The 24,192-nt window shown below is 36.1% G+C and overlaps 2 protein-coding genes across 3 annotated transcripts; one reads left to right on the top strand and one right to left on the bottom strand.

Moving 5' to 3' along the window:
- Positions 1-617: 617 nt before the first annotated feature.
- LOC129887072 (L-cysteine desulfhydrase) lies at positions 618-6,903 on the bottom strand. 2 transcript variants are annotated; one of them, XR_008766285.1, is made up of 3 exons: positions 5,322-6,903; positions 2,438-2,558; positions 618-972 (listed from the first exon to the last, which is right to left on the bottom strand). XR_008766285.1 is itself a non-coding variant. In XM_055962026.1 (2 exons), exon 1 carries the CDS (start codon positions 6,690-6,692, stop codon positions 5,325-5,327), a length of 1,368 nt encoding a protein of 455 aa, XP_055818001.1. In that variant the 5' UTR covers positions 6,693-6,903; the 3' UTR covers positions 2,369-2,558; positions 5,322-5,324. The 2 variants fall into 2 exon arrangements, 1 of the variants encoding a protein (XP_055818001.1); XM_055962026.1 differs by lacking the exon at positions 618-972 and having other exon boundaries at positions 2,369-2,558.
- Positions 6,904-13,167: 6,264 nt separating this feature from the next.
- LOC129887070 (protein transport protein SEC23 A) lies at positions 13,168-20,351 on the top strand. The gene is made up of 7 exons (XM_055962024.1): positions 13,168-13,507; positions 13,601-13,650; positions 13,827-14,408; positions 14,773-16,593; positions 17,611-17,727; positions 17,806-17,877; positions 19,824-20,351. The coding sequence occupies exons 3-7, from the start codon at positions 13,929-13,931 to the stop codon at positions 19,959-19,961; spliced, it is 2,628 nt and encodes an 875-aa protein (XP_055817999.1). The 5' UTR covers positions 13,168-13,507; positions 13,601-13,650; positions 13,827-13,928; the 3' UTR covers positions 19,962-20,351.
- The last annotated feature ends 3,841 nt before the right edge of the window (positions 20,352-24,192 follow it).

Genomic DNA, 24,192 nt, shown 5'->3' with positions numbered 1-24,192 from the left:
TTTGAACCTTGCCGTAAATAAAAGCATGGAATTTAAGTGGAAAAGGGTAAAGTGATGGACCCATTATCCACCGAGTTTCAAACCGTGCACCACATAGAGAATTTCTCAGTTACCAAAATTATAAACATAATAGTCGAAAACATGTACAAGCTTTGTTTTAATGAGTCCATGCACACATACCTATGACTTGATTATCAACACGCATCAGTTTACTAAATCTTAACACTGCTTTGGCTAAGCCATTCGTGGCTTCCTCTTTACTACCATCCTTCCATATGACTAATATGTTAACTCTTTTTTTTCGGCGACTAATATGTTAACTACCACTGTTTGATTGGAGTAACTAACTTACTGAGAAGGCATAACACAGTCAAGCTATCCCTGCAAGGGGACTCACTAGTCACTACCACTTTAGTGGATATTACCACAAGAAAGACGAAGGCCATAAAACACTTTCTTTACATTTCAAAGACTAAATTGGCACGGGTGATAGGAAACAAAGTGATGAACAACAAACAATAAAACCAGTGAGGATAAACAGAGAACATAACTCAAGCAACAGCCAAACAAAACAACTTAGAGAAGGAACAGTAGCACGTCAGCAGAAACTAAAGAGATAAATTAAGACCCCAAACACTCGTTAAAAAAAGATACATGAGCTACTATAGATAGAGAGATAGATTTCCAAAAGTATTCCTTCTTCAAACGTGCATATAAATATAGGAGTAGATGACCAGTAAATAGGATTACTACTTCAAAAATAACAGGAAGAAAGAACTTGATTCTCTATATCGTCCAATTTCATTAGGTCTTCCCGGAGGGACAACAAGAACTCTGATCACTCCCCACATCTTTAATGATTTAATCTGGTCATGCTTCATTTTCCCGCTAAGGAGAAAATGTTTATTCTTGAGACCTGTATAGCTTCTCCAACCAAAGGAACAATCTGTCTGCACTCTTCTACTTGATTACCTGAGATGCATGTTAATGTTAACATCAATCTAGACTAGAATGGTGGCACATAAACAAAACCCATTTCACTGGGCATAAAAACTTATTGGTTTCATTTCCCACATGGATCACTTCTCTCTATTGCTTAAGTAGCACTATCATATTAGTCTTCTTTGTTCCACTCTTTTTATGTCTCACTTGCTCATTCAATCATTAAGGCTACCTCAATCCTCAATTGTTAGGGGGATGTTAAGAACATCATACAGCACTTTCAGTTGAATGAACAGAGAAAGACTGGTTACATGTAATAGGTGGAGCTTGAGGATAGTAATCGTTATTTGTCTCAGCACAGCAATTTGCTGGCCAGTTATGAAACATGGTTTTTACTGAACAATATCTAACACGGTGATGAAAGGTACTCTTTTTTTTCATATGGCAAACGCCACTGCTGGCATGAAATTTCCAAATGGGGAGATAATGAGAACTATTAGAGTCGACCCCAACTAGCTTGGAATTGAGGTGTAATTTTTGTATACGGAACCCCATTCCCTGCCAAGGAGTCAGTAGTGGTTCTTTCCCACTTTGCTCAGTAGGAGACTTAAATCCCCAACCTCTAGGTTGGAAGTGTAATTCTCTTACCTCTGAAGAACCTCAATTTCATAGTAAAAGTTATGTGATTGAAGCTGAATAGCAGAGAAAAAGATATAGAAAAGACTCTTCCAGCATGTAGTTTGTGAGTGGTTTGGATAGAATGAAAACATAGGATATTTGGGGGCCTAGCTCGAGTGGCAAAGGGTGGAGGATTTGTGGCTTAGGTCACAGGTTCAAGCCCCACACCATGCAAAGCGAAGCCTGGTATTTAAGTGGAGAAGGGTAGAGGGGCGGGCCCATTATCCACTAGAGTTTAGAAGACTCCGGTTAGTCCAAAGGGTGGGCCACAGACGGATTTCTCGATTATCAAAAAACATAGGATATTTGAAATAAAAACATAAGCTATCAATAGACTACTACTAAGTGTATTTGTCTACTAATTTTCTGGAGTAACATGAAAATGTAAATGATGTAAGCACTTGACTGGAATTCCTCAATTCTCTAAATGACTAAAGAGAGAGTAATGCTTGTAATCTTCTATATATTCCCAGAGCTTACATGGTGCTTTTAGGAGGATAAAATCTTACATCACAAAATCAAAAGGGAACATGTGTAGAACAAGAGGCGAGATATCTTCAGCCTACAAGTAAGTAGCAAAAGAATTGCCAGTTAGGGGCTCCTTAAGGTTAGAAGATTGTATAAAGCTAGGGAGCAAGGATGTACCTAAAAGAAGGGAGTTTACGGCCCCATGTATAGTGACTATTTAGGAGAGAAAAAAAAGTCTAGGAATTCCAGGCACCAAAAAGAAGCAACAAAGTCTTCGAAGTACCACAGAATTTTAGTCACAATTCTACTTCCAAATTGGAACGACAATAGGTATTTATTAGCCGCTTACAATGCTTCTTCTACAAGGATTATTCTTGATAACCAGAAAACTTCTACAACTTGTTTTTCCAGAGTACAAAACTCCATACAAACTGGTGAAACAACCTATCAATTAACTCTCTGCAGAATTCCTGCAAAACAAACAAAAAAGGAATAAATAAAATTACCTACATAGCTTTCAAAGTAGAAACTGATCAAATATCCAAATCCAATAAACTAAAACCAGGTTATACAACTGAAAATAAATATGAAATGAATCTTCACAACATACTACCATACCCGGCTACATGAACTCAAAATTAGTCTTTTTTCTCAATATGGAATACACTATGTTCAAAAAGTATTTTATTCTTGTATCTATTGAAAATATGTGCCAACAGTGTTAACGTGTATCAAGAGAGAACCTACTTGGGCAAGCTCAATATCTGTACTTGTGAATTGTTCTTGGGGATACAAAACCACCCAAATGCAGATGTTTGCAAAGACCAAAAAGAGAAGACATTTGGATATGAAGGCATTAGCTTTCTGTATCATCTACTGTAGACCAACAGAGGAAAAGAGAAATTTTGACAATGAAAAACATATATTAGTGGGAGAAAGGGTTAAAGCACACGAATAGGAATGCCAGATTTATGATTGCTTCATTTAATCCTGTGTCATATTAGATATGCATAGGAGAGATTATTGTTTCTCTTTTCTTTTCTTAAATTGGCTTCTTACGTGCCACAGGCTACCACCACATCTCAGGGATATCCATTCAGTTGGTTCAATTTCTAACCCTTACTAGGTCCAGTTTCCAAAGTATCTGGTTCTCCAGTTTCAAGAATTAACACTGACCGAATCAAGGTTTGGTTTGGATAGGCTTTTACTGATTTTGATTCCGAAATTTGAATTGGGCCATTTCGGAATTGGGCCCAAAGTTCTCCTTTTCTCCAATTTGGCCCCTTGTACTGGGTTGCCACTTGTTAAGCTGGATCCGACAGAGATTTGACCCTCTCTAATTCTACTAAGTGGATTCTTTTTGTCATCCAGTTGTTTGCCTACCGCCAACGTCCATGGGTTTTAGAGTCTAGGAGCACACCTTGGGGTATATCTCAAATATTAGGAGTTCAATCATAATCTAGAAAACAATTGTTTTATTTGTACACAATGAAGACCACATCGTCATTTCATCAAAAAATTTGTCCAATCCAAAATATGTCTTCTTTAAAATATTCAAGTAACTCTGTTATCTTTTGATGCTTTACAAGTCAAAACATCTCATCATCATCCTCTCTTGCTCCTCTACTGCAATTTAGTAGAAGTCATCTCGAGAAGAAATTAAAACTCGGTGCAACGTAAGTTAGTCGTTTTGCCCCATCTACGCCGCACTACAGTATATGCACCAAGGAGTAAGGACGCACCTAATGCAAATGGATTTTTTGAGAAAATGCACATTGAGCCTAACTCAATCTCAAAAGCTAGTTAATATGTGAGAATTGTCAAAGATAATATAGGGACACAACAATTATTCTCTCAACTAGTGTAAGGCATTCGAATCCCCGTATGCCCAGGGCTAAACATCTGAAGCATGGACATATGACATGGGGACCAACATTAAATAAACCTATAACATGAATGTGTTCGACTCTCTATATTTAAAAATGAATGTACAATTGCGATACAATGATAAAAGTAGATTTGTATCCTAAATCAACCTCAAAATATAGCTCATAAGGTAAGGATTGACTGATACCATACAAGGAAAAATAATATGTCCCTGCGTATACGCTTGAGGGAGGACGTGGATCATCTCTTACCGCATTTCTAGATAGCACCACTCTTGCGGTGGAAGCTTTTAAGACGGTTCCGGATACAATGGATCACTCAAAAAACTGGGAAGGATGCACTATTACTTGGGCCTTTAGAGGAGAAGAGAAAAAGCAGATCGAGGATGTTACTTTATTAGCACTTAAATAGATATTATGAGGCTAGAGAAAAAGGAAGATCTTTGAAGGGAAAGACCTTGTTTTTGTGCACATAAGGCATAGCATCCTATCTTTTTGGTATATACCCATCAGGTTCTTATTTGTATAAAAGATTGGGTGACTTCCCTAGAGACTTCTGTCTTTCTGTCTCTATATTTTGGTATACCTCTTATACAAGGGAGTTTTCAGTGATATAAAAGTCCAAAGCAAAGACGCAACAAAATCGTGAGAAGTGAAGTATGAGCTTACAATTAACAAGAAAAAAATATCAAAAATCAACAAATCTAGTACAATTCATTTTCATCAAGAAAATTTATTACAATTAAGATTGTTTGGAATTAAAATAACTAATTTCAACATCCAGTAATGACGGTATCAATCCAACATCCTCAATGTTGATACTTAAACGAACCACCGATTCTTATTGGAATTACTTAGTGCACCAATTTTGAAGCACAAACTTCTCTAAAGTGCATGGCTTCACTCATGAAGCGGTAACCCCCCGTTTCGCATCACTTTAAGTGACAAAGTTATGACTTCTGATAAAACTGAGGTTTCCCATTCTCAATAAAATTTACTCAACAAAGATTAAAAAAGGAGACAACAGCTCATTACTCACCACGGACATGAGACATTAACAAAGCAACGCTAAGGAGACAACAGTCTAGTTCGTTTACAAATCCAGTCAAATCACAACATTTCATATATAAGATATAATTGAAATATAGGAACAAGAAGCTTCTTCTTTGCTTACGGTACATTGCTCCATCATTGGAAGCATCATCTGATTTAAGTGATTAGAAAGAAACATGACACTATGCACATGACAATAAACATGAAGTACAGCACACAAACTTGTAAGATATCTAGTGTACACTTAATTAACCATCATGTATTGGAGAAAAAATTGTAAAAGCACAATGATACCTCTTATTCTGGGTGAAGCATCTTGCAAGTAACTCCGTCTCGCACAAGCTGAAGAATTGCATCCTTCAACTTTATATAGTCATCAACCTTATTGTAAACCTGATGAGAAATCCGAGCATATCCTGTCACAACGGCATCACCATCCTGTAATTCTTTTATTTCCTCGTAATGAATTGGGACTTCCACCCCAAAATGGTCACGCAAACGATTTCTCAAATTTAAAGCATCCTTATCGCAAAGAATCCTAAGGTTAGCAGGCAAACCAACCATTGCCATACTTGGAGACATGTCAGGAGGGCAACCAAGTGCTGTTCCCCAAGCATTGGCCAACATTTGTCCCATTTCAATCACAGCCTTATGATTCCTCAACCTAATTCCCTTAATCCCACTTTCAAACCTATTTATAAATTCTAACACCTCAGGTATAACTAGCTGAGAGCTGTAGTCTCGCGTCCCTATCCATGCACTTTCAATGGCTAGTCCATTACCATATTCATGAGACACCACAGGATGGTGTAGATCAGGGGATACAGGTGATTTTCGACAGTACAAAAAGGCAACCGATGGAGGACAGAAGAACCACTTGTGCAAGTTGCTTACATAAAAATCAGCTCCAATTTCTTTAACATCGACGTGAACATTGCCAATGGCATGGGCAGCATCTACAAACACCCGTTCGACACCTTCTTCCCTACAAATCTTAACCAAATCGCGCACAGGTATGACAACACACGGCATTGATGTAATGTGATCGATGATGGCCAACCGAACCTTCTTCCCATTCGCTTTGCCCTTGGCCAATGCTTTCCGGAACTCCGCAACAATCTCTTCCTCCGAACGAAGAGGAAACGGCAAATGAACAACGATCACAGAACCACCCGCACGGGTGACATAAGCCTCAATCGATTTCTTAACAGCCTGAAACGCACAATGGAGCATGACTACAGCATCTCCTTTCTTAAAACGACCCTCCGCGAAAGCCCATCCAACGTGTTGAAGAACGATAGCAGCGGCAGTAGTAGCGTTATCCACAAGAGACACCTCCTCCACGTGTTCGGCATTAATAACATCCTTGATAATAGTCCGGGAATGAAGAATCCGCTTCTGAAGGTGATTAAGGAAGAAGTCGTCGGGTTGCTGTAGAAAACGGAGCTGCCAACGCTTCTGAGCTGCGATAATGGACGCCGGACAGCTACCGAAGCTGCCGTTATTGATACGAGCTATCCCCGGTTGATGATGGGAGAACTCTTCACGTATTTCGGAATCCGTAATGAAGGATGATGAGCTGGTGGAGAGCTTGGGTTTCTTGGAAAAATGGTTGTAGTCGGAGCCATTAGCCCGGTGGTCGTCGTCGTCGTTAGCCGGTTCCATTAGGATCAAGATTAGGTTAGGGTTAGGGTTTTGGCTCCCCGGAAGAGACGAGCTATAGGATATGGAGGCAACTGACTCTGGTATACGTTTCAAAAGGATTCTTATTTCTTAATTTTTTTTAGAGGATAGAGACGTCGCAATTTGGCAACACAGAAATGCCGCAAAATCGAAAAATCCTTCAACAGTTCCGCTAATTTTTTTGCTATTACTAGTAATAGTAAATTGCTTGTTTACTTCTTTTAAATTCTGTTCTATTTATGACTTGTGAATAATTATAGATTGCTGATAACCCAAAGTTGGATTCACCAAAATCTAGTTATCATCTCTTGGAAAATTAAATTTCAACTAGTTTGAAAAGGGGAGGTGCAGAAGTGCATAAATAGCCGCTTGAAGGACCACAAAATAAAACATAGTTAAAATTTACCACAAAATAAAACATAGTTAAAATTTACAAAATACTTAGATTTTAGCCATCTTGAAATTAAAGTCCATATTTCAAGTTTGAAGTGTCAAAGTCTGGTCCGTCACGTCTAAAATTGGAAACTTATATCAGGAAAAACATGTCTATGCCACGTGGCCAAAGATGGATGTGTGGAGACGAGGTCCAAAGGATATGCAAAGTCTTCAAGAATTGACCCCTCGAGAAGGCACCCTCAGGAAAGGTACAAGGAAAAGTGTTTGTGCCTTTGATGACATGAAGGAAAAGACAAAGGTGGCAAGAGTAGAGGTGCGCGGACGAGATCATACGCTCCTGATCATGGCAAGAATATTTGTTTGTATTGTTACATGGCACAAGACCAATGACTTTAGAATTTTTAGGGCTCTGGTTGAACCTTCTCATTGGCTAAGGCCTCACCAATGTAACATATAAATGGTTTACCCCATTCATTTATAAAGACATTCTAATTCCAAGAAATATAACAGCAACACAACTCCGAGTGACTCAAAGGCTTTTCGAGCCCTAAGAACCAGGGCCACAAAGTTCTATTTGAGTGACGGAAGAAATTTTATTTGGGCCCACTGTTCAAATATATATCTCAGGCCTAGTGAAATCGATTACGTGATACAGGAAGTTCACAAAGAGGTGTGCGGCAACCACTCAGGAATAGGCTCTTTGGTACTCAAGATTATAAGAGCAGGGTATTATTGGCCTAGTGAAAACATGTGACAAATGCCAGCGCTTCTCTCAGACCCTACATCAACCTGGAGAACTCATGCATGTTGTTACAGCCTCATGGCCTTTCATGAGTAGGGGATGAATATCGTTGGACCACTACCTCCGGCCCCTGGACATTTAAAGTTTTTGCTCATTATGACTGATTAAAGCAAGAGCCTATAAGAAAACCCAAGAGCATGAGGTAATTGACTTCATCTATATCACGTAGTTTGTCATTTCGACATACCCTATGAGATCACATGTGACAATGACCCGCAGTTCATAGAAGCAAAAGTAACTGGTTCCTAGCAAAGTTACAAATAAAAAAATCACGTAACCTTGTATCATCCAAATGCTAACAAACGTGTTGAGTCAACCAACAAGACAATATTGTAACTTCACTAGAAACTCTGTATCATTCGAACACTAACAGACAGACTGAGTCAACCACAATATTGTTAAGACTTAAGAAAATAGTGGAAGACGCGAGAAACAATAGTATCAAGGAGCTATTGGGTGAGCTCTGGGCACAAAGATCAACCGTGATGTCCAATACAAGCGAATCATCTTCTCACTAGTATATGGTGTGAATGCTCTAATATCGGCAGAAGTAGAAGAGTCAGGTGTCATGACCCAAGCTAGACCCTAGATGTGAAACAACGCCTATGATCTTGAGAGACCTTAAACAAGGCTCTTAGCATACATCACATGACATAACATAACATGAAATCAAGAGTAGACGTAAATGCGAAAGATCATCTCAAATATAGAAATCTCGATAAAAGAGAAATCTCAAACATAGCAGTCAAAATGAATAAAAACATACTCATCTAGTGTGACAATGCCTCTACTACATAGACGGAGGTGTAGGACAAGCCCTAACTCACCCAAAAAATAAGAAAATGCATAAGTCTGAAGGCAAAAAAACGACATAACGGATTATCCCTCGAATCATGAGGACTCACCAAAATAAGCAACTCTGAGTGGAACCCGAACTAGTCACGAGAATGGACAAGAGCGTCATGAACTATATTATGAAACAATATAGGCTAAAGTATACGTTAGTACATGAAATATATTGAGTATGTGAGAAATATGCTTAACGTAAATAAAAGAGCATAATGAGAATAAACATGAGATGCATGATCAAAGTTCTTGAAAAACGTAAAGTAAATCATAAAATTATAAGATAAGGTCAATGCATCATAAAAAGGCATCATGAAAAGCTTGTAAGAAAACATAGTCTTTTGTGGGATATGGACCGTAACCGACAATAAGATCATGTGGGATATAACATAGAATTCGGTGTAACTCCTACACAAAAAAAGAGAGGTTATTTGTCAAGGTAGACTCATATCATATTATCATGAGCTATTTGTGGATCCACTAGCTAAGTCATTTAAGACAACCTACGGGGGCACGTATTTTGGGACTAGAGGTTGCTATTAGAGACTTCCTTACCAAGCCTCCACCTCAAGCCCTCTTGGTGCTAAGTCAAATCCCAATGAAATAAATAAAATCAATATCAACATAACATTAGGAAAGGCAATAAACACCTACCAATCCACATCATAAAATCATATAAGACTAGCTCCTTTCAAATCATGATTCATAACATAATTCATATAAACACTTGTTTTTTTAAGCATCTAAATCACGGTTTCATTCATATTGTGAGAAAACATATTGTGAGAAAACCTTTCACAATTCATTGATACTTACTTGAAAACAATCTTGAAACATACTTTATCATTTTAGTAAACATGCATAAATCCTTCATTAATTTTATGATCATAATTCATAGCTCACAAATAAAAAATCATAGACATAATGCATGGGTCCATGTGAAATCAATTGAAAATCATGTAGCTTAGTAAATTTATGCACAATAAAATATAATAATATCAATTGAATCAAAATAGAAAGGACCTATGAAGAATTGACATGAAACCCTCATTGAATTGAGTGAAATTGAACTTGAAAGATAGAGATCTTTTGGGATTCAATAGATGAAACAAATTCATTGGTGAATTCCTACATACCTTGATTCAAAGCCTTAATGCAAGCTTTAACAATGGAGACTTGAACTTGGCATTGAAACCCTAACTTTGACTTGAAGAAGAAATCTTGGGAAAGAACCTTTTATGCCTTGGAGATTTTGAGAGATTTTAAGGAAATGAGAAGGTTTGAAGGGTTTGGATAATTATAGGACATCCAAAATAGTTTAAACGACGTAATTTAAGAGTTAAATGAAAAGGATTTGTCCAAAATAACCCTGACTAAAATCCGTTGGAACGATCCTATGGTTTGTAGAATGTTCCACGAGTCGTCAAACTCATCTATAAAAACCCATGTCCAAAAATTAAGATTACTGGAATTACACCTCAAGTCCAATGATCCTCGTTTGATGGTTCGTAGAGAGTCCTATGAGTCATAGAACGGGCCCATAAAACTCATGTACAAGAACAGGAGCTACTGGAAATGGTCCCTAATCTTATGATCCAAGTCTACGGGTCGTAGAAAGGTTTACGAGTCGTCAAAAGGGGTCGTCTTGCCAACTTTCAAAATTCCCCAAAACCAAGTCTCTGAACCTCATTCTACTGATCGTCTTAAGGTTTGTAGAACTTCCTACAGTCTGTAGATGGACCATGTAGGCCAACCATCAAATTTTGAAATTTTTCTAAGTGTCCCGACTTCCTACGACCCCCTTCTACGGACCGTAGGACCTTATACAGTCCGTAGAAGCCACTCATCTTTCATCCTAACACTTAGCAAATTTTTCAATCCTCTAGAACCTTCCTACTAGACCTTCCTACGGTCCATAGGACTTCCTACGGCCCATAAGTCGTCTCATGGAAACTGGCACCAGATACTGTTTCTGCACTTTTCCTTTTCATTTCAATTTTTTCAACTTTCGGGTCTAATTTTCATGTGATTGTCACATCTCATTCTTTAACACCCCACCTTTATGCTCGCCCAACCCCCACCTAAATTATATAAATATAGTAAAACCTCACTAAATTAATACTCGATAAATTAATAATCTTTCTAAGATAATATTTTTCTCCGGTTCCAACATGGACAATGGAAAAAATCACTCATTTCGATAAGATAGTGAGATAAATATTTTTAGAAGACCCCTATATAAATATATGGTCCCACTAATATTATAAATTAATAATTCTTTAAAAGTACAAATATATTTATGATAATTTAGTGAAATATGATTTTTATTGTGTTTTATTTTTTGTTAAAATTTAAATCTAGTTAAAGATCGTCTCTAACTTTTCTTATTACATCCAAAAGTTTCGATGTTGTCTTTTCAAACTGCACCATAAAATTGTGAAGAGTTCTAGATGCGATAAGTGTTTCTGTATGCGTAACTGGTTCCAAAGCTATTGTATCATCTTTAACTTCATCATCAACATTGTTTTTTCAATGGTATCCACAATTTCTTATAAGCTCTGGACTTCTGAACATATATCATTTTCACCCAGATAATCCAACAGATTATTGACGTCCATTTTATTGCAGTAACCGAGATCATTAATTATGACGCCAAGTTCATGCATGACGTTTTCACAAGAGGGTTCATTCAAATTCTCTGAGATCTCATACCATGAACGGATTTTGCAGCTTCGAAAATAATTTGCTATTGTCTCTTACTGAACATTTGTCGTTTAAGCCGGGATTACAAAATTGATAGCATCCAAAACATTAATCTTTCCTGGATCAATTTGTCCAATTTCATAGCCTTCAAATATCCTACGATAAAATCTATTGCGATAATATATCTTGAAAGCTCTTATTATTCCAGCATCACAAAGTTGAATTTTTGATGTCATGTTGGTGGCAAGAAAAACAATTCAACATTTTGTAGTCCTTCAATATTTCTATGATGTGCTAGATAATTATCTAGCCCAGGCAAAATTCGTCTACCATGCATTTTGTGGTCAAACCAACGAATATATTCATCAAAAAACATACCTGTCATCCATGCTCTTTTGTTTGCACGATAGCGACAATTCAAGATTTTCATGTTGACATTCTTAAAACAATGTGGCTTAGCATATTTTCTAATAATCCTTAAAGAAATTTTTTTCAGATTGATTTTCATTGCAACAAATAACAATCATAAGCCTTTCTTTGTCCTGCTTTCTTCCTTCAAGTTGTTTAGTAGCAAGAAAATGATCATCTTGTAACCGATAAAACAAACTAGTTTCATCTATATTAAAAACATCTTTCATAGAAAATTGATCTATTTTTTCCTTATGGATTCCAATTTCGTATCTATGTCTTGTATATCAATCGAACCACTCTCTTCGAAACGACGAAATGACTTGCTACCATGTCTTGGCTTGAATTTTTCAAGCCAACCTTGAGATAATTTGTGCTCAAAATCTTGTTGAGGACATAAAAGTTTTATTGCATCTCTTGCCTTCTCCAAAATTAACTCTCCTGTTATATTTACACGATTTTGATATTGGAGAAACCACTCATAAATAACCTTCTCCATGTGTGAATATTTTGTTGGCTTGTGCCAATTGATATTATTTCTTTTTTCTAAGTCAGCCGAAAGATATTGAGCTGATCGTTTGACTGCATTTGATATTGTACCTTGACTAACTTTCAAATGAAAATTTTCATTAAGCCACAACTGCAAATCTTTTTGAGTGCATGTAGGATGATTTATTTTGTACTCACATAATGTTTTGCGTATTTGATCCGTTATTGTTAATTTTGTGACACCTTTTAAACGAAAAGTCATTTTTGGATATGGTTTCAAGAAATTTCCTATGTTGCTTATGTAGTTTATTTTCTCACCATCATACATTGAATGTTTTTAGTAAAGATACAATGAATAATATTTAATTATTAAGAAACAATGAACATTATGTATAATGATTTTTTTTTACAATAAATCATTGAATTCTTGAATTTATTTTACAATGATCATTTAACCAAAAAAAATATTACAAAATCATATACATACATTGTACTTTATGTATGATAAATTTAGTTTTATGTGAATTCAATAAATATGATACATAATTTAGTAAGATACAATAATTTTGATGTATTCATTGTACTTTATGTATAATAAATTTATTTTTATGTGAATTTAATAAATATGATAAATAAATTAGTAAGATACATCAAAATTAACCTTTCTTGAATCTCAAAATACCTATTTATTAATTAAATAATATTTTATAAAATAATAATATTTCATGGTCTCACGTATATATTTTAAAATAATATTATTTCCTTCCTGATACTAAAATGGGGAAATATTTTCCATTCGTACCAAGCACATTAGTTTCTCTCTTCGGTGCGGCATGGCAGAGAAGCAGCGAGCCACGTGTGAAAAGGGTCACCGATGCATTCGTATCACCAGCCAATCACTACAAGCCTCGCTGCCACCTAGGACATAAACATTATAATTTGCTTAACATTTGTAATTGAATATCCCCACGCGCACTGAACGACGCGCCATCTGTAACTCCTCATAGGTGAAAAGTGCTCGCTCACAGAGAGAGAGAGAGAGAGAGCGGCTGCCGGTTACTTTCCCCGTCTTTGGGGAACGCTCAAACAAATCACTTTCAGGCTTGATCTTCGCTTTACTGGGACCAAAATCTCTGCATCAATTCATCATCAGGTATGTGAATTTCTCTACTGAAAATGTAATTTACCCAAGAAAATTTTAGGCTTATCCTCTTTACCAATTCTGTTTATTTTCTTGATTTACTAGATTTGAAGGCGTCATCTGGGTAAATCCCGACTTGGGTGCGAGAAATTCTGGTAAAATTGGCATCTTTGCTGTTCTTTTGGCGATTTCATTTTCTTTTCTTGAATATAATGCATTATATATATGGCTTCTGTGGTTTTAAGATGTGGGGTTTTAATTTTATCATCCTCTGCTGGGGTTCTTTTGTAGATTTTTTACTGACAGTTGTTGCCAATTTTTCTTGACCTAGAACCTCCGGGGAGATCTTGGATGTGGCTACGGAGGGTTTGTTTCTTGGGTTGATTTTTATCTTGTTTGAAATCTTTGGGAAGCTTCTTTTTATGCCATTTTGATGGCGAAGCGACCTGAATCATCAATTGGATTCTCTGTCACCATTCCACCTCCTCAGCAAGGCACTCAGTCACCTAGACCCGACACTGTATTTAGTCCTCCTCCTTTCCCATCATCATCAGTAGGTCCTATATTTCCTCCACCAATTGTACAACCAAATCAGATTCCTTCTCCGTCGATCAAGACTCCCAATTTACCATCACCTGCTAATGGAGTTAGAACTGGAAGCCCTGCTCCTCATCTAAGCACTCCACCTGGTCCTCCTGTGTTTTCTTCGCCGCTACAACCTGCTGCAGTGCCATTCAGAACTTCTCCAGCTACCCCTCAGCCTGTTGCCTATTCATCTGCTTCATCTCTGCCCACATCATCACCTCCCCAGTTTTCAAATGGGTCTGTTGAGCTGCATCACCAAATTTCTGATGTTACCGAAGATTGGACACCTGCTGCGGAATCTCCGAATGTTCTATTCTCGGCTCACAAGGTATCCTTTTTAAGTTCTGATTTAAACTTGTTTCTATTGTAGTGTTATACTTATAAATCTGATAGTAACTCATTTCACACTGAGTCTTATGTTAAGAGAGTTGGACTTGGATCTCATATTTATGATTTTCTTCCTTCCTGAAAGATACTTGGTTGTGAATTATAATATTTTCTCCCTGTCCCTTAGAATAGTTGCAATGAGGATCTTATTCTTCTTTTCTGAAACATCACATTACAGTTCATTTTTCACTTTGATCTTTTGATTCTAATATCAACGATTATTTTAATGTTAGAACTCACTGGATGTTGCTGTTCACAATTTAGCCATTTATTCTTACTGATGATGATTAAATTTTCTTCTGAAGGTATTGAAGCAGAAAAAACTTGCAAATATCCTTAGTCTAGGTTTTGGCGCATTAGTTTCCTCAGGAAGGGAGATGTCACCTGGTCCGCAAATGATACAACGTGATCCCCATCGTTGCCATAATTGTGGCGCATATGCAAATCTTTATTGCAACATTTTACCTGGTTCAGGTCAGTGGCAGTGTGTAATATGTCGTAATCTCAACGGAAGTGAAGGGGACTATGTAGCTTCCAACAAAGAAGAACTGCGCAATGTGCCAGAACTATCACTACCTTCAGTTGATTATGTCCAGACAGGGAACAAGAGGCCTGGTTTCTTTCCAGTGTCTGATTCCAGAGTGTCAGCACCCGTTGTCCTTGTAATAGACGAGTGCTTAGATGAACCTCATCTCCAACATTTTCAGAGCTCTTTGCATGCATTTGTGGATTCATTGCCTCCAACAACAAGACTCGGGATTGTCACGTATGGCAGCACAGTCTCTGTATATGATTTTTCTGAAGAATCGATTGCATCCGCTGATGTATTACCTGGTAACAAATCACCAGACCAGGAGTCGTTGAAGTCATTGATTTATGGGACTGGGATATACTTGTCTCCTATGCACGCATCTCTTCCTGTCGCACACTCAATTTTCTCATCATTGAGGCCATACAAACTGGATATTCCAGAAGCTTCTAGAGACCGTTGCCTGGGTACAGCAGTTGAAGTTGCTTCGGCAATTATTCAAGGTCCATCGGCGGAAATGTCACAGGGTGTTGTTAAAAGGCCTGGCGGAAACAGCAGAATTATTGTTTGTGCTGGTGGACCAAATACATGTGGCCCTGGATCGGTTCCTCATTCTTTCTCGCATCCGAACTATGCTCATATGGAGAAAATTGCATTGAAGTGGATGGAAACCCTAGGTCGTGAGGCATTCAGGAAGAACACAGTTATTGACATATTATGTGCAGGTACATGTCCAGTAAGAGTGCCTGTCCTGCAACCTCTTGCCAAAGCCTCGGGGGGTGTACTTATTCTCCATGATGACTTTGGAGAGGCTTTTGGTGTGAACTTGCAGAGAGCATCTGGGAGGGCTGCAGGTTCACATGGTTTACTTGAGGTCCGCTGTTCTGAGGATATTTTTGTTAGTCAAGTTATAGGCCCTGGTGAAGAGGCACATGTGGACAGCAACGAAACGTTTAAAAATGATGATGCTCTTGTCATTCAAATGCTAAGCATCGAAGAAACACAGAGTTTTGCATTATCAATGGAAACCAAGAGAGACATTAAGCGCGATTTTGTGTATTTCCAGTTTGCATTTAAGTTTTCTGATGTCTACCAATTGGATATCACCAGAGTCATCTCTGTTAGATTGCCTACTGTGGACAGTGTTTCATCATATCTTCAAAGTGTTCAAGATGAAGTCGCTGCTGTTCTTATTGCCAAGAGGACACTTTTGAGAGCTAAGAATGCCAATGATGCACTTGATATGCGAGCCATGGTTGATGAAAGAATCAAAGATATTACAAGCAAGTTTGGTTCTCAAATGCCCAAATCAAAGCTCTATCAGTTCCCGAGGGAGGTCTCGTTGTTGCCCGAAGTCTTATTCCATCTTAGAAGGGGGCCACTTCTAGGAAACATTCTTGGTCATGAAGACGAGAGATCTGTGTTGCGGAACTTGTTTCTGAATGCAGCATTTGATTTGTCCCTCCGAATGGTGGCTCCTCGCTGTCTGATGCATAGACAAGGTGGCACTTTTGAGGAACTACCTGCTTATGACCTTGCTATGCAATCTGATGCAGCAGTTGTTCTTGATCATGGAACTGATGTCTTCATTTGGTTGGTATGCAACTTACCTCTTTCTTTAGAGTGCCAGGAAAGAGCTTGTATTTAGCAATTCTAGTAAATCCTATAGTTTTTCTCTTTGCTTGTCTCTTTTCCTTCGCTAGCTTATGAACCTTCATGCTAAAGAGCTAATATAATGTGCTATTTATAGTTATCGTGAGTTTTTTTTTTGGTTAAGGGATAACCTTTATTGATGTATCGCTAAGAAGGTGCTGGAGTTAATATTAAAGTTGATGTAGAGCACTGATTTGAGCTGAATATCGTGGGCTCACTTTTAAGAAGTAAAAAGGAAAAAGCTGTAAACTTTGGATTGGACTGTGCCACACTATGCAATGAATCTGAAGAACCTTCAGGATTGTCATGGCTCGGGAGTTGTAATACATAGTAATTAAGAAAAATTAAGAAGGGAGGAGGCTATATTAATCCTCTTAGGTGCATAATATATTCTCTGCTTTCCTTTGAATTAATCATTATTAATGGACGTTAGGGTTTACAAGGAGGATAAGCAAAGAGTGGCTTGAGTTTTGACTAATATCTTGGAAAGAATCTTGACTTTTCTTAGTGCATCCAAATAATAAAAATGCCCCACCTCAATCTTGAATTTAGAACCTGCTTTCTGAAATCTTTGGTTGATATCATCTTTCAAGTAGAAGCCGAATGCACTTGAATATTGACTTATATATATATAAGTCTGTGCTTCCTTTCCATTTTTTGTGTATTTGCTGTCACTAGAGATATCCCCGCTGAGCCCGCCTGATGTACAAGGTTGATGTTTTGCAAGCTAGTCGATTTTATCTTGTTCAACTGCTTTAGTTTCATACTGGATGCTACTTTGATTGAAGTGCAGTATAGAGATTTTCTGTTTTGCCAGCTTTTTCCTATTTCAAATTATTGCAGTCATATGTCACTTGTCAGACTGACCTAATTAAGGAGTCATGTAAGAGCTTTGAACATAGGAATTTCATTCTTTTCGTCCCATTGATTTTTTCCATTTCATTTCACCGGATATGTTCAGGGTGCGGAACTTGATGCTCAGGAGGGAAAAGGTGCAGCAGCATTGGCAGCTTGCAGAACTTTAGCTGAAGAGCTCACGGAAATGCGGTTTCCAGCTCCTCGGATTCTTGCATTCAAGGTATACTTGTTTCCGAATCTAAGACCATGTATTCTCATATGACGAAACAATTGACATTTAAATTTTGGTGCGACACAGGAAGGAAGTTCTCAGGCTCGATATTTTGTTTCCCGACTGATACCGGCACACAAGGACCCTCCTTATGAACAGGTAAATGGATTTCATCTTATGCCTGTCATTAGCCACTTTTAGGTACTATCTGTTTTTATTATTTCTGTTTAACAGACTGTTAAGCAGCAATGAGTTATTAAACTAATTTGAAAGGACTGATCTTTCTGGAGCAGTATAATCTGAGATTCTCTCACTCTATCTCGGGTTTAGAAATTTGATTTACAGAGTAATTTAAACCTTGTGTTATGATGACGAGAAATGAAATCAAGCCAACAAACAAGCACAAATAAGAGTTACTACTTGAATTAAGATGAAGAGGAATAGAGCTATGGAGAAAATGTTGTCTGGTAGTCTGAAAGGAGTAGTTGTGTCAGCAGATCTAGGTAGAGAACAGAACCTGGGCATGCAATATATTGGAGTTACCATTAGAAGGAGCCAGAAAGCTATGTGGAAGATCAGGGATATCAATGCAATCGTATGAACATTGTTGTGCAAATTTTAACATGTAAAGAAGACTGTTTGAATAGAAATCTTATTAAAAAAAGACTTTTCTGGATAGAAAAAATACGAAGTAGAAGAAGAATTCCAGAAATTAGTCATAATCAGGGATGTATCGACATTGCTAAGGAACGCTATAATTTGTGGTGAAAGTATCTCACCAATGAAAGGAACCAGCACAACTGCTGCTAACGAGCCATACCATGTAGCAGTTTAAAAAAATGGCCACAAGACTGTAAATAACTATCAAATTGTGGTTGAAGAAAGTTCATGAAGACTGAAAATGATTGTCATGTATAGTAGTGTGGAGGGTGGGTTGGTGATAGTATAATGAAAGTTCCCTACTCTTTGTAAATTCAAATGGCTGGTGTTTCCTTTTTTTTTTTTTTGGGTTTGGGGAGGGTATATCTTCTGACTTTGGGTAGACAGTAGGTTCTCTTAAAATTTTTGTACCTACTATCAAATGTTTGTGGCCTCATATGACGTATCACCATACCTTGAAACTAAAACTTGCAGAAAAGATGCATACTTTTAGAATTTAATATGTTGAAGAAATCCGAGTTGATTTCTCGATTTTTTTCTTTTCTGTTTAGGTGAGTTGTTCACCTTGTTTCTTTATCTACCTTTGTTTTTGGCTGCTTCTTAGAATTGTTGATAGACCAAGTTGGTTAATTTCATCTCTAGGACTTCCATAAATAATTCCTTATAGAACTCATTGACCAACACCTACCCTACTTTTACTATGCATTTGGCATTTCCATTGCCATTCTTGTGCTCTGAACACTGAAGAGCTAACAAATGTGTTCCCTGTCAAGAACCTCTTAACTAGACACGGCTGATGCTGTCTCAAATCCTCCTTTTCATTATTTACTGCTTTTTAACTGCTTTGCTTGCCATCCGACTCACCTTGTCCCCTGTCCAATATATCTTTTGGAGCCACACTGCATGCTTTTATTGTTGGAATAAGTGTTTATTCTCTCTGTTCTGAGTTCTGACGGCAACGATACAGTGGGTAGAATCGATCATTCAGATAAATTTGTAACTTGGAAATCTTAACTGCTGAAGATCTTGTTTTTTCTCCTTTTAAAATAAAAAATACGCCGTAAAGTGTTGATAGAGTTTCTTTTAGTGAACCTCAGACAAATGCAAAGCTAGATGATACAGATTCTTTTACTTCTAAAACAAATGATGCAGATTCTTATTATTTATAGCGATTGAGATGAACCATTCTCTTTCCGCTGCTAAAATGGCAAGTGAACTTCTCTTATCCTCTGTTATATCCAAGGAAAATTATATAGCTAGTTCATCTAGCGAACGAATTAAAACTGAAGTGTGAGGGATCAAAAAGGTGATGAAAGTAAAACTTAACTGCTTCTTCCTTATTAATATTGCGGAGTTTTGCCTTGTTAAAATCTCAGATCTGATAGGGTCTGTCCTGTACATTAAAAGGCATTCAAACCTGTAACTTTGCTCAAATGACTTTGCAGGAAGCAAGATTCCCACAGCTTCGGACTTTGACTGCAGAACAGAGAACGAACTTGAAAAGCAGCTTCCTTTACTTTGACGATCCCAGCTTCTGTGAATGGATGCGGAGTTTGAAAGTTTTGCCACCTGAACCAAGTTGAAGACCCTAATAGAACGTTTATTGGCAAATCTTCAATGAGCAAGTCCTGAGAGTTGCATTTGGATGTACCATCGGGTCCAATGGCGTAAGCACACATAGTTGGGTCATGGGTGACAGAGCCTCTATCTCTCAACTTTCTGCTGATTCCTGGTTATCATGCCAGGAAATGAACTCTTCCATTGTGATCCCTTTCTGTATGGAGTCTAATAGACTGAATTCTTTTGAAATAAAAATTCGCTATTCTACCTATCCCTCCTACCTTGTGATATTTTTTTTACATTTTAGGGAAAGCCAAAGGGATCTGCAATTTTTGAGTGATTTGTAAGGACGTAAAACAAGTTTGCAATTTGGTTAGCAGTTTAGTATATAGTTGATGTTATGAATTGGTTAATTATCTGTAGACATAAATGAAGCATTTCTTTAGTACATAATGAGTTTCTAAGCTACTTTTTGCTTTAGTTTAAGTTGAAGTCATGATTTCACATCAACATTTGCGATTTGGTATCATCCCAAATTCTCCGGAAAAAAACATGATTTTAATTTTTTATATTTTGTAAAAAGAGATTTATCATTGTGAAAGAATTGTTTGTATAATGTGAAAGAATTATATTGAAGAATAACTAGTCACTACTATTGCTAACTAGTGAATTTATATAAAATTATGTTTATTTGAAAATTTGTAATTATAAATATTTATTTATAATTATTTTTTGAAATGGTGCTTTCAAGTATGGAGATATGCAATTTATCAATGCGGCTCAATTGAATCGATAGTTATCCAAAGTAGAACATAAATTTGTAGATCCAAGCAAATGCATTTTTCGTGCCAAATGCACACCATGGTATATAATAGATGTGCAATTTCGTCTTGCTTTTACTCTTAAAAAATTGTACTTATAAAGATATCAATGCAAAAATGAAAAAGAAGAGTTAAAAATTAGGATAACATTTGAATTCAGTTGAAAAATTCGTAAAACGTGTGTTTAAAATTTGACATCTTATATTTCAAGTTTAAAATTGAAATAGTGAACCAATTTGATAAACAAACACTTATTTACCCATCGATTTTAAAAAAAGGAAAAATTATCTTTTTACACATATTCTAATACCATATTTACTTGTATTCCCTATTATACCAAAAAATTTTCAAAATCCCTCTTTTTCCTTTAACTCTATCTCCCTCACTGATACATCACTCTTCCTCCCTAAATCCTCGCCCTAATTCGCTCTTCTTCATCAGTTTTTGAGATTTTGAATTTATGAGTACATCTGTTACTCAATTTCAAGGTTCTAACTAAGGTATATTTTAATTTTTCCTTATATGGAATCTCACTTCATCCTTATTCAATCTGATTTCTCCTAAAATTTGTATCGTTTGATTTCTTCTGTAAATCTTTGAAAAATTTTCTAAAATTGATATCATTTTCTTTCTTCTGTAAATCTTTCTGTTTTTGTAACTCATATCTTCAATGATACATATGGAATCCGTTCATGATCTCAAACAGTTGAATAAAAATTAAGGAATTCTTGTTTCACCTGGTTTTGATTCATCTTGGGAAGGTTACGACGAGGTTAGATCCAAACATCGTAACGATCCAGCAGTGATGGATAAGCTACGTGAGAAATTGAAGTCGAAAGCTCCAGTTAAACATGCACCCAAAGAACTAGACAACAAAATTGAATGGGTTACAACACGCCCTAATCTCCCAAAGGTATGAGTTCAATTAAGGTTTTTTTTAATAAAGTTTTTATGAAGGGTTTTTGATTCTGATACATATCGTTTATGTATCAGCTTATCATGTATCAAGCGCTAACTCTTCTGATACATAGTATTTTTTTTAAATGCCATTTTTTTGGAGATTTACTACTTCTGATACATCGTGTTTAAGTGTCAGTTTCTATTGTATCAAGTTTTAATGATTCTGATACATCTACATTTATGTATCAGATTATAATTTATAAAGCTTTACTGCTTTTGATACATCTTCTGTATGTATCAGAATCTCATGTATCAAATATTTTAATAAATATGATACATCGTATTTATGTATAAAGTTCAAGTTGTATTTAACCATTTTTCATGTCAATGTAGGGAATGAAATACGTCATCAAAAAGATCATGTCCCACCCATTGAGATTCGTCACGGCATATAGGGCTAATTTTCTTGATGATTTTGAATCATCAATAGGTGAAGAAGGTATAAAGTTATTTAGGATGGAATTTTTATTCCAAATACTGGACTACATGCCAAATTCTTCCGTTCAAGATATGCCACACTATTGTGGAATTATGATTGTCGGAAGGCCAAGGATGGTTATGTTAGCGATAACGATGATCATAAAAAACCTAAGAGAGATTTCATATCTCCTAGTCAAGGAGAACTGATGGACGTCGAGTAGTTTTTTTTTGAATTTTGTATTAGAAGAATGTACAATTACCAGACTTTTAAGATTTTCTCATGTATGAAACTCTAATATAAGATGAAAGTTTATATATCATATTATCATGTATCAAACTTGACTACTTCTTGATTCTGATACATACTATTAATGTATCATATTCTAATGTATAAAACTTGACTGCTTCTGATACATATTGTTAATGTATCATATTCTAATGTATAAAACTTGACTGCTTCTGATACATACTGTTAATGTATCATATTCTAATGTATAAAACTTGGCTGCTTCTGATACATACTGTTAATGTATCATATTCTAATGTATAAAACTTGGCTGCTTCTGATACATACTGTTAATGTATCATATTCTAATGTATAAAACTTGACTGCTTCTGATACATACTGTTAATGTATCATATTCTAATTTATCAAACTTGACTGTTTCTGATACATACTGTTAATGTATCAGATTCTAATTTATCAAACTTGAATTCTTCTGATATTGTATATGTATCAGCATCTCATGTATCAAGATTTAGTGATTCTGATACATCTTGTTTATGTATCAGAATCTCATTTATCAGCTTTAATGAATCTGATTCATCTTGATTATATATTAGATTATCATGTATCAATATTTAATATTTCTGATACATCTTGTCTATGTATCAACACTTCATGTATCAACCTTTAGTGTGTCTGATACATCTTGTTTATGTATTAAATTCTCATGTATCAAAATGTAATGATTCTGATACATCATGTTTATGTATCAGCATCTTATAAATCAAGCTTTAATTATTCTGATACATATTGTTTATGTATCAGAATCTCATGTATCAAGATTTAGTTCTTCTTATACGTCTTGATTATATATCAGATTATCATGTATCAATATTTAATTCTTCTAATTCATATTGTATATGTATCATCATCCCATGTATCTATATTTAATGATTCTGATACATATGCAACCTATATCAATACATGTTATGTATCAGCCACAATTCAGTTGGAAAAAATAAAATAATCTTCAATGTATCAACCCTTTATATGTCGAATATGTTGAATGATTATGTATCAGCTATCCTCATTTGTCGAACTTGAATTTACATCACTACCAAGTAACTTACAATGAAAATAATTATCAATCATCCATGTATCAATTATTGATATTCAAATACTATTCTGATTAATTGAAATATGTATCAAATACAACCTCTAAAACTGTAAAAAGCTGTCTCAGTTTCTCTAGAAACTGCTCATCAGGCTGAAGCATTGACTATTTTAACATTCATGATTTTGCTCAATCACACTGTGCGACGACCTTCCCCGTCACTTCTGAAGACATTACCTACAGTCACAAAAATGGTCTGATGATATTGATTTCTCATAGAGCATTGACATTGTTAGGCATTTTAAATTATACCATATGTGATCCTTGCACGACTCGCAGATTATTTTTAGAAAAAAATACATTTTTTCTGCCCCTCTTGTTTTCAGATGTTTTGAGAAATTTTGAATAATTAATCTTGTAAAGAACATGTAATCAGTAGTATCGCGATATTTATCTTGAATCGCTTGATGAAAATTGAAATTTGGATTGAATTTTTTTTCGCACTCATGCTCTGTTTTTAGAATTTTCCTTGATCTTCATAACTGTTTTGTTCTTAAAAGGATTCTTTACCTTATTTAGCACTCTAATTGATTGAAACAATCAATCATAACTTAAATTACGTTACTATCCATAAATAACTCACAAGCATTAATTATTTTACACCCAAAAACTGATGTATCAGAAAGGTGAGTAATGTATCAGAAATTTGAAAA

Source organism: Solanum dulcamara, chromosome 4 (assembly GCF_947179165.1).
Source record: "Solanum dulcamara chromosome 4, daSolDulc1.2, whole genome shotgun sequence".
In the NCBI taxonomy this organism is placed as follows: Eukaryota; Viridiplantae; Streptophyta; class Magnoliopsida; order Solanales; family Solanaceae; genus Solanum; species Solanum dulcamara.
The sequence above is the reverse complement of the archived record's forward strand: the minus strand, read 5'-3'. Positions and strand labels throughout refer to the sequence as shown.